Source organism: Acinonyx jubatus, chromosome D1 (genome assembly GCF_027475565.1).
Source record: "Acinonyx jubatus isolate Ajub_Pintada_27869175 chromosome D1, VMU_Ajub_asm_v1.0, whole genome shotgun sequence".
Lineage (NCBI taxonomy): Eukaryota > Metazoa > Chordata > Mammalia > Carnivora > Felidae > Acinonyx > Acinonyx jubatus.
Window position 1 is genome coordinate 48,942,093 of NC_069390.1, and position 18,096 is coordinate 48,960,188.

The 18,096-nt window shown below is 45.3% G+C and overlaps 2 protein-coding genes across 2 annotated transcripts; both read left to right on the top strand.

The window, feature by feature from the left end:
• Positions 1–5,545: 5,545 nt before the first annotated feature.
• Positions 5,546–6,492, top strand: ASCL3 (achaete-scute family bHLH transcription factor 3). The gene has a single exon (XM_015084690.3). It carries the CDS (start codon positions 5,574–5,576, stop codon positions 6,117–6,119), a length of 546 nt encoding a protein of 181 aa, XP_014940176.1. The 5' UTR covers positions 5,546–5,573; the 3' UTR covers positions 6,120–6,492.
• Positions 6,493–9,084: 2,592 nt separating this feature from the next.
• CD1H11orf16 (chromosome D1 C11orf16 homolog) lies at positions 9,085–18,052 on the top strand. Its single transcript, XM_015084688.3, is given in 7 exon segments — positions 9,085–9,211; positions 9,828–10,012; positions 11,293–11,449; positions 13,283–13,517; positions 14,115–14,774; positions 17,624–17,744; positions 17,746–18,052. Coding segments are annotated over 6 exon segments (1,632 nt in total). The 5' UTR covers positions 9,085–9,211; positions 9,828–9,845; the 3' UTR covers positions 18,038–18,052.
• Positions 18,053–18,096: the final 44 nt, after the last annotated feature.

Below are 18,096 nucleotides of genomic sequence, written 5' to 3' on the forward strand. Positions count from 1 at the left end.
ATTTAAATGCCTAGAAGATAACATAGGAGAGAATCTAGATGACCTTTGGTTTGGTGATAACTTTTTAGACAAAACACTAACAGCGTGAATGGTGAAAGAAGTTGGAGTTCGTTAAAATTAAAAACTTGTGCTCTGTGAAAGACACTGTCAAAAGAACAAGATGAGCCAGACTGGGAGAAAATATTTGCAAAAGACATACATTTCTATGATCCAAAATATACAAAGAACTCCTAAAAGTCAACAAGAAGATAAACAACCTGACTTAAAAATGGGCCAAACACCGGAACGGTACCTCACCAAAGAAGATACACTGATGGCAAATAATTATATGAAAAGATGCTCCACGTCATGTCATTAGGGACATACAAATTAAAGCAACAATGAGATACTACTACACACTATTGGAATGGCCAAAATGCGGGACACTGACAACACCAAATGCTGGTGTGGATGTGGAGCAACAGGAACTCTCATTCATTGCTGGTGGGAGCTCAAAATTGTATGGCCACTTTGGAAAACAGTTTGGCAGTTTCTTAACAAAACTAAACATGCACTTATTATATGATCCAGTAATCACACTCCTTGGTATTTGCCTAAATAAGTTGAAATCTTATCTTCACACAAAAACCTGCCCACGGATGGCTATAGCAGCTTTATTCATAATTAGCAAAACTTGGATGCAACCAAGATGTCTTTCAGTAGGTTAATGGATAAGTAAACTGTGATACACCCAGACAATGGAATATTATTCATCACTAAAAAGAAATGAGTTATCATGCCATAACAATACATGGAGGAACCTTAAATGCATATTACTAAGTGAAAGAAGCCAATCTGAAAAGGCTACATACTGCATGATTCCAACTATATGACATTCCGGGAAAGGCAAAACTATGGTGGCAGTAAAAAAATCAGTGGTTGTCAGGGGAGGGATGAAAAGGTGAAGCATAGAGGCTTTTTAGGGCACTAAAACTATTCTGTATGAGACTGTAATGGTGGATGCATGTCATTATACATTTGTTAAAACTCATAAAATGTACACTAAGAGTGAACTGTTGGGTAAACTATGGACTTTGAGTGATGTGTCAATATTGGTTCATCAATTGTAACAAATATGTTACTGGGGCGGGATGTTGGCAGTGGGGAAGGATGTGCAAGTGCAGGGAATGGGTATATGGGATCTTTGTACTTTCTGCTCAATTTTGCTGTGCATCTAAAGTTACTCTAAAAAATAAAGTCTCAATAGAGGAAAATATAACAGGTATCTTAACAAAATGTATTAGGTTTATATTTAGGTTCATGTTTACCTCCCTGGTTATAGCCTTAATCTCTATTTAAAAGAATATTGACCAACATTATGAGACTATTACTTAAAGATACTTTCCATAAATAATTCTGATAGAAAATCATATGAATCAGATGGCTGGGAGGCATTCTTTTTACAAAATAATTTGTTATAAGAGTCCAGTTTTGTAAGCAAACCTTTCTATTTAGTATTGTTATGTGTTGTCATATCTACATATTAAGTAGAAAAAATGGCTAAACCAGAACTAAGCAGTTCTGTTTAACTGTAAGCTACTTTGCATACAGTTACTAAATGATCACCTATAAATCAGGTTACGTCTGACACAGCCCAAAATACAGCATCTTAGCTACAAAACAGGTAAGAGACTCTTTTCCAGAGTGGCCCACAGAGGGAGAATAAGAATATGGCTTTTAAGAAAATTCCCAGGCACAGTTGGTAAATGATGAATTTTATCAACTGATTATTCCATTGTCTTAAACTATCAAATAAGCCCATAAATTGAAAGATCCAGATTTTGCTGGTGATTAGATCTGGAGAAGTGGAAAGGGTTTGGTTTGGAAATCAGGAGACCTAGGTTCTGACCCCTGCTCTGCTATGAGCTCTGCAAGCTTAGCCAACTCACAACCTATGAGGGATTGGATAAGAGGATTTGTAAGATTCTTTCCATCCCTAAGATTCCATAAATCAATTATACGTGCAGTTGTAGCTTTTTTTTCTTACAGGCTAGATATTTTTAATATCTTTGAAAAGTTGAAGTTTTTATGCTCAGCAGAACTACCGGAATCTCTTAGGATTTTATCATTAAGACCTCATCATTTATTTCCCAGAAGACAGAAATCTGAGATTTTCCCAAGATAGGTGCATTTGTTAGCTGTGCATGTATCTGGAGCTGTGAAGCCCCAACACCAATAATCTGTGTTGCTTTATTTTAAAAATTTGTACTCAATTTCTACAAATACTTCCATCCTCCAGTAGGTTTCTATCTTGACCCTCTTCTTTACTGCATTTATCATTGTATCACTCTGTTGTGTTGTGATTAAATTTTATTCTTTGAGTAAAAGATAATCATATTTCAATGCTACTACATTGATTGGTGAACTTTTGGGAAATGCTTAGTAAAAAAAAAAGCTTCTCAACAGCGTGTCTACAGAGACACCAAGCTCTTTTTCTAAGAATTATGCATAGTCTAGTTAAAGCCTAGAAACTTTCAAGTACCTGTGGCATATGTAAATTACTCAGATTTCATCTGGGTCAAGGTTTAAGACATTAAAACTATCTGTCAGGGTAAAACCATACCTATAGAATTCTTGTGTGTAATTGGCTTTGCTGACATCTGCTTTACATTGTGATACTCTGTTGTGTCAGTTCTGGCTTATTAGCTATAGGCAGAAATAAGGCTCTGCTGTTCTCAGAAATGTAGAAATATAGACTCCATACCCACTGTGCCATTTTTGTAGCTTCTGCCATCCATGTTCTTTATCTCTTATCCTCTGGAATTCCTGCCTTGGGAATTTCCTAACTTTTCTCTCAGCAACTTTTTATTTTTGATAGAATCTTGGCTAGTTTTTAATCTTCAAGAGATTTTTGTTTTATGTTAGTTATTTTAGGCCAATTTGGTCAGTAATTTGGAATCTTTCATTTCTTGTTCCTTTGTTTTGATTTTTAATTGCACCTACACACTTGTCTCATCCCCACCTCCAACCCCCAACCCCATATTAGGAAGAGCTTTTCCTGGCATTTGCTCCTTTCCTGGGTGTTTCACCATGACTTCTTATAGCACTCCTCACCTCCCACCCTCCCCACCCCCATCACATACTGCCCTCTCTGATTCTATAGTCTTTTTCATCTTTCAGTAGCCATACTAGATGGGATAGGCTTTTTCGCACTTTACTTTAAAATAATACACTTCCTTAGGGGCACTTGGGTGACTCAGTTGGTTAAGACTAAGACTCTTGATCTCAGCTCAGGGTTGTGAGTTCAAGCCCCAGGTTGGGCTCTTGGGCTGGGCATGAAACCTACTTAAAAAGAAAAAAGGGGGGGGGGGGCACCTGGGTGGCTTAGTTGGTTAAGTGTCTGACTTTGGCTCAGGTCATGTTCTTACGGCTCCTGAGTTAGTTCTAGCCCAGCATTGGGCTCTGTGCTGACAGCTCAGAGCCTGGAGCCTGCTTTTGATTCTGTGTCTCCCTCTCTCTCTGCCCCTCCCCTTCTCATGCTCTGTCTCTCTCTCCCTCTCTCAAAAATAAATTAGCATTAAAAACATTTTAAAAAAAGAAAAGAAGAGAAAAGAAAAAAATATATACCTCATTGTGTTTGAATTCTGGTGCTTAGAGGCTACTCCACCCATTACATAGTATAGCTTGCAGGTTGTTGCTATGCTCAGGTAGAGAAGCAAGTGAAATGTTACCTAATCTTGCTCATAAACAGGTCTGAGGTTTTTCAGGTGGGGAGGGGAAGTTGCCTCTTTTTCTTTACACATGCCAACTATAGAGGCCAAGCCCTCATTCCTAAAGATGTTTTAAAATCACATCCTTGAGGAATTAACAGAAAGTCATATTTCCCTCTTTTCTGGAGGCCCACAGGTAGATTTCATGTTGCTTTTTCCATTTTAGGTATGATCGTCTCTCAACCAATATGTTTTAGATAGGCCAATGTTTGATTTTCCAGTGTTAGGGAAAATATAAGCCAGGTTTTTCTGTGAGCTGCAATTTAGAAAGGGACACTACACAAGTATTCATCTGTAAAGAAAGGAAAGCGGAAAATAACTGATGCCTGTACATTATATATATTTTTTCATTTGATCCTCACAACCACCCTGCAGAGTAGTTAATAACTCAGTTGATCATAGGAAAAAAACTGAAGCTCAGAAAGGTTAAGAAGCTTGCCTAAGGACACACAGCTATGAAGGGGCAAAGCCAAGTTTGAAACTCAAGGGTGTTATAACTGAAAGAAAAATGCTCTTTTCTTACAGCACTACCCTACCTCCTAGTTAACTCGTTACTCTGAAGTATCCCTGTAAAATCTGCTGTGGCTTTATTATTATAGTCAAAGGCAAAAAGTAACGGTTGTTTAATAAATGAGGTGCATGAAGACCTATTCAGAAAAAAGGAATGTATTGGTGTGGGACTTCTTGGGTATAATGTTCTATCCTTATGTTCTGTTAAAAAAACAACAACAAAACACCTAAATACAGATGGACTTCATTCAATATATTTAAAGTTCTATGTAAGTAAAAATATGTAATTTGACTATGTTTAAGTATATTAGGGGAGTTTCTTATTTAAAAGAATCTTAAAGTGAATTTTTAAGAGCAAATGATTCCTTTCTTATTTTTATTTTTTATTTTTCCTGTGGCGTATCAGGTATTAATTAAGGCTATGCCCGTGAGGTTGCATGATCATTAACTCGTTTGTAATGTTTCCAGCATGTATTTGAATATTGTGGTATTTCAATGTTTCCCAAACTTTACTTATTTGCTTTGCATGCACTTTCATGGTCTTCATTATCTGTATTCCATGTGTACTATTATTTACTTACTACTTTTCTTTAAGTGAGATTTTTTTACTCAAGCAGATGTATTTTTTTAATGTTTTTTTTAACATTTACTTATTATTGAGAGACAGAGCATGAGCAGGGGAGGGGCCGAGAGATGGCGAGACACAGAATCTAAAGCAGGCTCCAGGCTCTGAGCTGTCAGCACAGAGCCCGACGCAGGGCTTGAACTCACAAACCATGAGATCATGACCTGAGCCGAAGTCGGACGCTTAACCGATGGAGCCACCCAGGTGCCCCAAGCAGATGTATTTTTAAAAGAAATTTTGTATCACTTCCATAAAAGTGAACTCAGTATAATTCACAATTAATAGAAATTAACAGCAAAGCATTATTAAATTCTAGCTAGATACTATTGCTTGTTGAAGGCCTCCATCTGGGGAGAATCAGAAAGCATTCTAGTAATGTGGAAGACACACTCTTACAAGACTAAAGCTGTATCTTTGTAATCACAAGGATCAAAAGAGCTGGAAGAGAATAACTTTCTTACAAAGTGAGTCAGTGTTATTTAATGCTGTTCCCCTGTACCACCAAAAATTCCTCTCTTCCTACCCACAGAGTATTATAGCCCAATATCGTTTTCAGAATGAGCTCAGAAACTATGCATCAAAGCAGAGAAGTCTTTAAACTATTGATTTCTGAGAAAATCAATGAGACCTGCTCTCTTTTGATCTGGCCAAATTAATAAACTTGGTTATGTTTCCAGGCTAAAGAGGAAATGATGGACAATCGAAGCTACTCTAATCTGCCAGAAAAACTGCCTGTTTTCTCTGATTCTGTCCACTTGCCACTGACCAGGTCCTTCTATCTGGACCCCATGGTCACTTTCCACCTGTACCCTGATGCTCCAGTACCATCCCCTTTCTCTGAAGACCTGCCGTTGCTGCCTTTTCCCAATGATTCCCTGATCATGGAAAATTATGGTGAACCCTGCTCCTTCTCCTTCCCCATGCCTTATGCAAATTACAGAAGGTGTGAATATGCCTATGGGCCAGCCTTCATCCGGAAAAGGAATGAACGGGAAAGGCAGCGGGTAAAGTGTGTCAATGAAGGCTATGCCCAGCTCCGACATCATCTGCCAGAAGAGTACTTGGAGAAACGACTCAGCAAAGTGGAAACCCTCAGAGCTGCTATCAAGTACATTAATTACCTGCAGTCTCTTCTGTACCCTGATAAGACTGAAACCAAGAATAACCCTGAGAAAGTTTCCTCCATAATGGCAACCACCAGCCGCCACAGTGACCCCATTTTTAGAATCATTTGATCCTAAACAGAAACAAATAATTTCACAAAATGGAGTCTTTTACAGCATCATTCAATAGTTTTTCCTAAATGTAATTTCTGAATAGGCAAATAACAGCTCAAATGTTAACCTATGCTGGCTATTTCTTACGGGGGTTTCAGACATATGACAATTACCTTATGTGGATTGAGAAGATGCATCTTAAGCTTTGGTGATTTCTTTCAAGAACTTTAGAGGAGCAGAAGTCCCCAGGATTCTCTGTAAATCTCCCCCAGCCCTTCTCACACACTTGGCCAGAGTCTCAGCCATGAGACACTCTCACAAAAGTATTGTAAAGTATGACTAATGACTGCTCAATGCTTGTAATGCGTTTTGCAGACACTTCACGCGAAATGACCACAATGAACCTCTCTTGATTTGTCAAAGTGTGGTGGTTTTTATTGCTAGCATTTGGGGTTGACAGAAAATCTACACATCTCTATCTTACTCATGTCCTGATGGGAGAACATCCCAGGGCTGAAGCAAAGGTAGTTAACAAAGTCTTGTTGTCATGTGAAATTATTTTGGAGTCATCTTTTTCCCGCATGCAGAATACTTCCTCAGGCAGCCTAGTGTAGGGGTTAAGGAGGCAGTCTCTGGAATCAAACTGCCTCAGTTTAAACTAGGACTCTTGCTACCTTCTCTCCATGTCTCATTTCTTCATCCACAGAGTGAGAATAATAATAACAGGAACTGTCCCCCATGTTTATGAGGAGAATTAACAGTGCCTGACAAAGAAGTATTCATAACCATTATTATGATTGTTACTATTATTTTTTAAAAATTTTTAAAGTTTATTTATTTTGAGAGAGAGAGAGAGAGAGAGAGAAACAGAGGCAGAAGGAGGGAGGGGCAGTGAGAGAGAGGGAGAATCTCAAACAGGCTTGGTGCTGTCAGACAGAGCCTGATGCGGGGCTTGAACTCATAAACTGTGAGATCATGACTGAGCCGAAATCAAGAGTCGGATACTTAACATACTGAGCCACCCAGGCGCCCCATTATTATTACTATTATTAACCTTGTTTTGTCTGTAGCATCACCATTCTCCAGGTTCTCCTGGCCAGAAAATGTGCATGTGCCTCGCCTTTCCTTCACCCCTGGGAAGGACTGTCACTGCCCCATATCTTGGAGTCTGCCTTCAAAATGTCTCTATTTCCATTCCCATGACCAGTGTCAGCTCTTCCTTCTCCCTTAACTCCCAGGTTCCATCTGTCACCAAGCCCAGTCAGGACTTTCCATAAACTGGCACACTCATCTCTACTGTCATCTCTGTAAAGTCTTCCCACTCCAGCCATTACTCGTTGCTTTATTTTGTACACATATCTCCTTGAAGTTCCTATCCTACTATCTTTACACTCTGTATTACACACCTATCTCTTCGGTAGACCAGTCTTATTCCTTCTAAATTGTTAGCACCCAACAAAGAGCCTCAAATCAGGCAGGTGTTGTGGGTAAAATATTTGGTGTTACTATTTTCCTATTCCACTCCTGTCATATCATATCTGGTCACTGTTAACAGTCTCCTCCCTGGCCTCCTGGGCTCTATTCTTAACTGGTTACATTCTCACTCTGATGTTTTTTCTTAAAGCATTTCCTGTCACTTCATTGTGTGAAGATGTCAAGACCCTATGACATATCCCCTTTGACTACCATTTTGTTTACATGTATCTTCTTGGTTTTCAAAGCTCCCACCGATCTGGCACTTTCCCAAATAGTCACATCTTGATTTTCTCATGACACCCCATTTCCTCCAGAAGAGAAAAGCAGTCTTGCAAAGGCATCCTTCTCTCTTAGCTCTTGACTCCTAAACTGGAATATTCTCCTTTTTCCCTCCATCATTGAAATCCTACCTGTCTTATTCTCTCACTGCCAGACACTCCATTGGCCTTTCCTGGACTCTAATTTTGTGCACCAAAGAACTCGGCCTTTAGCAACAGTCAGTCAAATCTGTATAGCAATAGGGCTGCCTTCAATCAGGGCTCAACAATGTCACCAAGAACCTGTTTTGTTTAGGTCTATTCTCCCTTTCTCTGGGAATAGCTTCAGTATCCCACAAAGGCAGCCAGAAGCCCCTAGAACAATGTACTTTCTTATTTATGCATAGAAAGAGAGGAAAGAGAAAGTCTATAATCCAGAATTCCCAACAAAAGTCTTGAGATTTATTCTGATTGGAGAGGCTAGGAACATGCCCATACTTAACCAAACCCCAGGAACAACCCCAGGGGAGTGGAATGTGCTGATTGACACTCATTATACCTGTGGAGCTGGGGGTGTGGTCAGCCTCTCCTAATCACACGGGTCTGCAAATGGAAATGGGAACTGTTGGAAGAGGGGAATGGATGTGGGGAAAAACACTTGCAAATGTCCCAGTATACTTTTTTGGTATTCTCCCCTGAACACAGTGCCAGGCACATAATCGGTGCACAATGGCCGTCACATGCCTCAAACACCAGCCTGTTCCATGGACATTCAAATAAGTGCGGAGTCCAGACTTCTGTTCCCTTGGTCGCTGGTGTCCACTCCCATCACCCCCAAGTGGTAACCACAACTCTGCTCTTCAGCAGGGTCCTGTCTGTTACAGAAAAGATGTGCCCACATGTTTAGTTATTTTGCTTTAAACTACAGATACATTCTATCTTAGAGTCCTTTGGCCAGTCAGGGGCTCACCCGACCTGGTCTCCTGCCTGCACAGGGTGGAGACAGATCAGTAGCCCCTAGTCTCTGTAGGGACAGTTCCCTCCCTCACAGGACTCCCCTGGGTCATGAGGGCTTCCCACCATGACTGCCTCTTCCAGCAGTGGGAAAGTCTGAACTTTGGGGAAATGAGGCTGCAATGGGCTTTCTCTCTAATGCCCTTTCTCCCCTTCTTCCAAGAGAAACCCTCCCCTCTCTCCCCTGCCATGTCTCCCAAGGCCCCCTGCCACTCCTGTGCACGTGCTCAGTACACTCAGTCCACAGTGTTCTTGCTGTCTTGGATCCATGGCAACCTGCTTGGCAACCAGAAGTCAGTTGGGCTGAGGCTCTGAGCTCCAACTGTCAGACGGGCTGAGGCTGAGGTGGAGGAGTTTGGGGCTGTGAGTAAGTCCCGTTGGGGTCAGCCCTGTGGGCTTGGGCAGGGGCAGACCCTAACATAGCGCTGGTGGGCTGGGGCAATGGAGTGAGATGTTGGGAGCGGGGTGGCAGCTGTCACCTCTAAACAGGTCTGTGGAGGACACAACCCTGGGATCTCAGCTCTACCTGGGGCTAGTGTTAGTCCTGTGGGCCACTAGGTTAGGAAGGGAGTCTGTGGCTTAGGTTAGGGGTCAGTTTGTCATGAGGGTTAGGCCAGTCATATTTGTATTGTTTTACCTCCGGGAGTCCCTACACCTGGGGAGAAGGAAAAAACTAGCACACATTGAGCTGCTTATACACCAGGTGCATCCCATATATTCTCTCCTGTGCCATAGCTGAAGCACAGTGGTGGAGTGAGCACGCAGCCTGCAGGCTGTGAAGGATTTAAAGCTCGGTTTCTCTGAAGTCACAACTCTTGCCCTTTCAACCCCTCCTGTATCTTCTGAGCCAAGGTTCTCAAGGCAGGTGATTCAGAGAACAGTCTGTGGGAGCAGTTGGAGACTGCTAATGGCAGAACTGAGCCCTGCTCCAGCCAGCAGCCCTCTGCTGCAACTCAGGTAATGGTGTGCTTGTTCTCAGGTGGTTTCCCTGAAGGCCATGGAATCCTCTGCGGGGCCCAGGATTCCTTTGCCCAAATACTGCAGTGTGGCCTCAACCCTGAAGTCTGCCTCCTGGGCTGGTGCTGCTCCCTGCTGGGACTTCTCCTTCACCTGCCCCTTTGCCATCCAGGCACCCTGGCTCAGCAGGCACATCCCCCTTACCAGGTACTAGTCTCTGCACCTCTGGCAGAGGTGACGTGCACCCCCCCCCCACCCTTTGTTCCCCTCTGGTATTGGCTCTCGATGGCATATCATGAGGGAGACAATTTGCTTCCTGGGAAGGCTGAAAGGGTTTCTTCACTGCGTGGGCTAGGAGTTGCTTGGGGTATTATGTCACTCGTGTGTAAACTGTACTCCTTGTAGCACTTAGTAGAGGGTGGCAGGTGTCAAGGTTAGACGGAGAGAAGGCAGTCAGGCATTCACCAGTTAAAGAGTTAAAGAGTTTCTAGCTCATTTTACCATTAACCAAGAGACTTGCCCCGGCACCGTGTGAGAAATTAGGGTTTCTGCAACCAACAGCTAAGGCGAGGTCTCCAGTTGCCTCCACAGGTCCCCTCAGTATCCCTCGGTTATCCTGGCCTTTCCTAATTTCCTCTGTGGGCTGTCTAAAGTGTGATTGTAGAAGAGGGAAAGGGAGCTCAGCCCTCAAGCACACACAAGTGGTGTCAGTTCCAGGGACTCACTTGTGTCCGTGACACTCAATTCTGTTCTGCCCAGGTTAGGGACATGCCAGCTTGAACCCTTAATAGCCCGGCTTTCTGGATTCATCTATGCGGACCTTCTCGTTCAAAGCCAGAGTTAAGCATCCCTGTATCCAGGCTTTCCCACAAAGTAACCGGCTGCTTCAGAAAACCCATGCCCTGACTCAACCATCCCACACCCCCACACCCCTGGTTTGGCCCTGTCCACAAAACTTTTCAGGAGTGGCATCTCCTTTATTTCTGTCTCTCAGGCCCCTAGTCAGCTCCTCCGTGCTTCCCTTGCTCAAATACTTCCTCCTCCCTTCTGAGCCCACAAGCATCCTTCCAGTTTTACTCCTTTGGCACTAGCATCAAAACACGCATATGAATCCAGCCCAGATTCCCACGCACCACCTTAGGATTTACCTCCCCAGGGCCCTTTCCTGGTCTCCTGTTCATTCTCAGAACCAGTGTTAATTCACTTGAATATATCAAGGCGAATCACATTTTGATGACCTTGAAGCAATTCTCAATCCCCAAACGATATTCCCTTTCACTGTCCTCTCCTTCTGCCCCTTCTAGCAGTGTATCGTAGCATACTGGAAGCCACAGATTGCCAGCCACCTTTCACATGGATTTCTGTTCCATATAGCCTTACATGTCATACACATGCCACGGCGCTGCTCAGATCTGTGAAACGGGTTTCTCGATGTTTTCAGGGCTTGATCGTCTCCATTCCCTAATTCCATTTGTGTTTTTTTGCAGATATGCATCTTACCACCCGTGTCTCCACATTGCTGACTCTGCATGGCAGGGGCCTGGCTGGTCGGGAAGAGTTGGAGATGCTGCTGACACATGGATCCTCGCAAGAAGGGCACCGGATGGCTTTTATTACTGGGCTCAGATAAAGGCTGCTCCAGAGGCAAGTTCCTCGCACGTCCCAGCACCCTCCTCTGGGTGGCCCTGTCACACCTGCTATGGCTCAGCTGTGTGTGTCCGGCAGTTCAGTTTCTTGGATAAGCACATGTCTTTTGTGGCCAGGTTCCAGAAGGGAAATGTAATGTCAGTGAGTGTATCAGTCTTCCAGGGCTGTGTAACAGAGTAGCACAAACAGGGTGGCTTAAGTAATAGAAATGTATCATCTCTCCGTTCTGGAGAGTGAAACCCAGATGTTGGCAGAATTGGTTCTTCTGAAGGCTATGAGGGAGAATATGTTCCACATGCCTGTTCTGATTGACTTCTGGTGGCTTGCTGCCAATCTCTGCTGTTCCTTTGCTTGAAGAAGCGGCATCCCAATCTTTGCCCCACCTTCAATTGGTATCTTCCCTCTGTGCATGTCTGTGTTCACATTTCCCCTTTATAGAAGAGCATCAGTCATTGGGGGTCACCTGGGTGGCTAATTTGGTTAAGTGTCTGACTCTTGATTTTGGCTCAGGTCATGATCTCACAGTTTGTGACTTGAAGCCTCCCCCGCTGCCGCCCCCGCCCCCACCCCCGCATTGGGCTCTGTGCTGACAGTACCGAGCTTGCTTAGATTTCTCTCTCTGGCCCTCCCCTGCTTGTGCTTTCTCTCACAAATAAATAAATGAACTTAAAAAAAGAAGATCAGTCATTGGATTAGGCAGCCACTCCCCTCAGCCTACCATGACCTTGTCTTCACTAATTATGATCCTATTCCCAAATAAAGTCATATTTGGAGGGGCTTGGACTCTAACAGATGAATTCGAGGAGGATACAATTGAACCTGTGACAGTGAAGAAAGTTTGCAGTAACAAGTGCTTTGTTCAGGAAAATTCAATGTGTTGAATTATGTGCACCAGCCTAAAGGAAAGAAGCAAACCCCTCTGCCCACACATGTGCCTCTGTACCTGTACACACGGAAGTGTGGTCCCCCACATGCTGGGAGTCAGGCCTACCCTGTACTTCCGTGGCTGTTTACTTCTTTGGGATTTTTTTCTCTTCTTTTCAACGTCAGACTTCGTGCATGTGGATTCATGGAGGGAAGACTAGTGTGAATTTCCGTTCAGAAGTCATTTTGTCATTTTTCCAGTAACTAAATGTGAATTTCAATGAAATATTAGCACAGTTTCGTTCAAGTAATAGGTTGTCTCATGATTAATTTTTTTGTGATTAATTTGTAACCAGAATTTATTTCTCTTTAAAATCATACTGAGTTCTCAAAACAGCGTGTACTTTCAGTAGCTTAAGTACTTCCCTGCCCTCTCTTTTATGATGTCCACTTGCTGAGCCAAACCTATCCTCATTGATGTAATGGCAGTGCTGAGGGCTGCCCTCATGTTAGGCCACAGCTGCTCCTTGCCCATGTGGGTGTGGGCCTGTGGATGCATATGCGACCCCTGGTTGGTCTTGGATGCAGGGACAACATTTTTGGGGAATGCTAGGAGGAGGGGGAGTACACTGGGGAAAGATCCAGAGGACGCAGGTTATCCCTGGGAATTGCAGGCCAAATATATAGGGGAGCAAAGACAGACAGGAAAAGAGGGAGGGAAAGGAATGGCAGGAAGTGACAAACAAAAGTTGCCCATGGTGAAAAGAGGTCGAGGGAAGAACGTCCACACCACAGCCGGCCTGTCCCTGTCTCTGTCCCCTGGCCCTCACTGTGAGTAAGCCAGCCCCTGGGCCTGGTTCTGGGAACTGTAAGCCAGCCCCTGGGCCTGGTTGTAGGGAACTGCAGTGCTTCCCTGTTCTACTTCCCAGTGCCACATCTTACGCTGAGTGTTTTTCTTTTCCACAGTTGGAGAGACAGGGGGCCCTGCTTGTGGAATTTGAGGTTCCCACTGCCACAGACCCAAAGCTGCCAGCCCAGCGGCAGAGTGTGGTCTTAGAAGAAGATGTCATTCAGTTCTTGCCGTGCGTAGAACACTCACCACGGCCAGGGGACAAGGTGCTTGCAGCCTGGGATCCAGACCAGCAGCGGTATGGCCCTGGCACGGTTCTCTTGGGCTTGGAGGCGAGAGACCCCCTGAGAGGTAAGGGGAGCTGCTCTGACCTATCAGTCCCCGGGAGGGAGCCAGGCTGGTAGGAGAGAGCCAAAAGTGTCTTAGAGGGGAGTGTAGGGTCTTAGAGGTGTTAAAAAAAAAATCCTCACCCCCTCACTTGCAGCTTAATCGTGGATGTGGCAACAGATAAAAAAGATCATAACTTTTGAATTATAAAATGCTTTTCATCGGGGAAAAATAGCCTAAAACTATTATGTCTAAATAGGTTAGCTAATCTATGGTGCGATGGGGCCACACTCATGATGGGTCCCCCATCAAGTCATCAAGGGGACAGTCCCCTCTGCAGGGTGCACCAGCTAGCATCGTTGCAGTTTAGACAGTGAGAAGGGGAGGCCTCTCCTCTTTCCCCTCTGAGGACGCATTTTGACTTTGACCTGAAAACTGAGACAGGGAGGTGCCTGCAAGTGCAATGGGAAGTGGCAGTAGGTAGATAGGGGGTGGGTGAGGGAATGTTCCGGGGAAGGCTCTCCAGGGAGGGGAGGCCGGCAGAGCAGAGGCTGCCCTGAGGTTTGCTTTGAGGCCATGACATAGAAGAGGTAACTGACAAAATGTTGCTCTGTTATGTAGCATCAAAAGGAGGAGGAATTACTGTTCACTTCTGGAATGGCAAGACAGCTACTGTGCCTCTGGGCCAGGTCAGGTGGGTGCCCCCAGCTGTGTGGAAGAAGGCTGTGGAGAGGCTGCACAAGCCTTTAACCAGGGAGCACCCCGGGCCCCTCCTCTGGGCCCCTTGCTGCTCTCCGCTGGGACCGGTCGCTGGATGTGTCATCAGTGGGCTTTCTCCAGGCACTCTGTTCCTGTGCCCGCCCTGCCTCCCCCAGGCCTGCTGCCAGCTGCCGTACCAGACCTGCCTCTGCTACTGTCCCTGGGCAGGGCCCACCTGGTGGCCTCTAGCCAGGACCTCAGGGGCCACAGCCACAGAACATCCAGAGGTGGAACTAAAGCCCACAGCACAACTTTTGCCTCTGGAGGGTCCTGCAGAAGAGAAAGCAGTAGCAGTGCAAGCTCCCATGGGTGTTTCTTCCTCTTCTTCCTCCTCTTCTTCTGAGGAAGAGGATTTGGAGAACGATCTGGAGATGCGCCTCCCGCAGAGGCTGGCGGTGGACAGCACAGTCAACACAGACCCTATTCTTCTTGAGAAGTCTCTGAGGAGGCAGGGTGCCCTCTGCCAGCCTGAGTGGAGGTATTGGAGGAGAAACGGGCCTGAGCCCTGTCCTGGGAAGCCAGGTACAACACCTCCTGAGATCCCTGCTCCCTTCCCTCCCATGTATCTCTTAGGAATCTCATGCATGTGTCCACTGTACTGGGATTGGAAGTAACACTTAGGTGTGTGGCCATGTTGAAGGGGAAGCTGGGACAAGAGGGAAATAGTGGGTTTCCATCTGAACAATAAAACCCACTAAGAAAAGATGGGTTGATCTTTGTGTGAAGGTTTGCATCCCTATTTAACAACTGTATTTTCCTTCTTCACTTGTCTGTGCTGACAGGGCACTGCCATTGTCTGCTTTGGCCTGCCCCATACCCCTACTTTTTTTTCTTGGAGCCCTTGAGTTTTCTCTAGATGAAGAGTCAAAATGCCCCCAGGTGTCAATGAGTCTTCAGTGTCCCGAGAAGCACAGAAACTGGTCTTTAAATATTGGTCGTCAGGCCTTACTTCCCAGATGGTCCCCTTAGTAAATCAGAGTGGGGAGAAGCAGGGCCCTGTGTCATGCTGCTCACTCCTTACAAGGGATTGTAATCCCAATGGCTTACAAAGGGATTGTTGTTGGCAATCCACAGCCATCCTCACCTTCACCTTGAGTTATGAAGTGTGAGACATGCTCCCCTCATAGGTTTAGAAGCAGTCTATCGCTGACATGCTTCACCTCTGTCAAATTTAATTCCCAGTAAGCCCCAGCAAGAGCAGAAGCCTAAGTCAGCTGGCAGAGGTGGATGGGATGAGCCCAGCCCTAGACCAGATTCTTGGGGCTAACTTCCAGTGAACTAAATGAACATTCAATCTGAGGCAGGAGGCTATGTGGTTAAAGAATACCACTCCTGAGGGCTTGAGGATCTTGAGGCACCACCCACATTGGGACCCACTGTGTGTCCCTGTTTAAGGCCACTGCCCTATTTCCAGGAGAGCTGAGGCTCAGCCAGAAGGACCTCTGAGCCCCTGAGGATTTCAATCTTGCCCCAGGGGTAAAAACTTTATTGGTCTTCAGTTCCAGAAAGTTAAATTATTTCTACACTGAGAAACTTTCTTGGTGACTCCTGGGCCCCTGGGTTTTGGGGTGGTTGGGAATGGACAGGGGTTGGCTGCTGTTGGACTTAAACTGAGGGCTCTAGACCTTCTTTGGTTTTCAAGATGGGGATCTTTCCCCCACCTCTGAGAGGGGGTTAACTAGAGAAACAAGAATCCAGCTGTGTGCAGCTGAGCTCCTCCTCCCCTGAGAGGAAACTCTGTATTGATAATATAAAGGGGGGGGGGGCAGGTTCTTGGGCTCCTGTAAAATAGGTCCCTGATCTTACAGTGAGAGGTTGTGAGAGGTACTGGCAGAAGCTACTTGGAAACAACTGTTTCTACCAGATATACCCTCTCTACAAGTGATATTATAAAGAAAATGGTGCCCAAACCTAGAGTTTTCATGCTAAATTCTCCGTAGCTTCCACTGCCTCCTGCTTCAGCAGACTGGAGAGAGAAAAGCTGTACCTATCCAACAGAGAGGAGTCTGTAGGGAGCAACTGAGCAGCACGGGGTTCAGTTTCAGGGAGGAACGCCAGAGGGGTAACCAGAGGGGACATGGAGTTCAGACATGCCCCAGGCACCAGTCTGCCTTCCCACTGCTGTAGCTCTGCTCAGCACAACATTCCACCTAGACTGGTTCCAGACCTGGCTAAGTACAAACTTCCCCTAAAGCTCTTCTCTCCCTCCAGTGCCCAGCCACCCACATTCAGTCTCTCTGCCCCTCACCACATTTAAACAGCTCCACTCTGAAGTGTTTTGTTCCCTCCCAAAGCAATTTCTAATTGACGATAAAGAAGATAAATATGGTACCTGCAGGTACTCAGCCTGGTTTGCCCTTAGGTATTAGATCACTTGTTACGCTCCAGGCAAAGGTTAATTCTTAGAGCTCAAACATGAGGATCACAGGACCTGCCCTCTCCCAGCTCACAACCCTGTGCCCAAAGCTATGGGGAATATACTCGAGTTGGGGTGTGGAGAAAGGGGCCATCCCTGACCCTTGTCACAGGTGGGGCATTGTGTGCCATAACTAACTAGTGAAAAAGAGGTGCAAAAAACCATGTGTGCACCAGGGTTGGGAACAATGGCAAATGCCAGAACTTTCCTTTTCTCCCCTACATATTTTGTATGTTTTTAAGGAAACCTGCTACTTTGCTTCTCCTAATTGTGCTTGATGGCACCGATCAACTACCGATGTTTGACAGTCAGTCTTAGGCTCTGCCTTGTAAGAATCCCCTCGTGTGGGTCCCTCTGCCCTCCACACTTGGTTATTTTTGAGTTACCGTTTGATCCTCACATAACAATTCTGGAGAGGTCAGGTTGCTGGCTGCCCAGTTAGGTTGCTCTTCTCCCATGCTTACAACCTAAACAGGATTCAGTCTGTGGTTTTCAAAGCCAGGACAGGGATGGATTCCTGTACAGCATTCCTTCCTTTTTAGATTACTGTCCTATTCCCCTTGGAGTCACATCTCCCAATGTTTTGTTGTGCCTCGTTCAACCTTTCAAAACTTGTTTTCCCAGCAGCTTGCCACCTTTTCTTTGTGATCAGTGTGATTTACAAGCTCCTTTGACAGGTGGCAGTTGGCCACCTTTGCTTCCCCTACTGGCTGGCTTGAAAATCATGACTAATACCTTCTCCACCCAGTTCCAAATGTGGCTATCAGATATAACCTATCCAAAAAGCATAATGGCCAGAAATAACTACCAGACTTTATTTCTCTTTACAAACAGCAGTGCCCGACACTTACAGATAGTTCAGAGATTCTGGGATCCGTGATGTGGTTCTATTTCAGTCATCAAGACTCATCCCATGGTGGCACACACAACATAAGTAATTAAATTTGGGGTTTAGGAACAAGACGTGGCATCATCTGGAAAGAGAGGGGCGGCAAACAACAGAGGGTACGAACTGCAGTGGTGGGGAGAACCAAGGAGCTGGTTCTGGAAGCAAGCGGCATGAAGCGGCCACAGAGCAGAGGAAGCTGAACACAGAAAATGGAGCCAGGGTACAGTGACACATGGGAGGGAAAGGAATGGCCCTCAGAACGAACGCCCTGAGGAGCCAGGTAAAGCAGGATGGTCGGGAAGGGGCTTCTCAAGGACTCCTTGCGTGGTTCTTCATGCTCCTTTTGAGAACGAAAAATCCCATGCTCTCTTCCCAGGAAAATGCACAGACCCACGATTTTGCATTCAGTTTCAGAAGGCTTACAGAACCCACAAGGCTGATCACAGTCTCCTTGGGGAGGCCAGGATCCCACTGAAATGACACTTTACCCTAGGGTGATGGGCATGGGTCTGCTTTATCAGGCCTCTGTCCATGGGAGT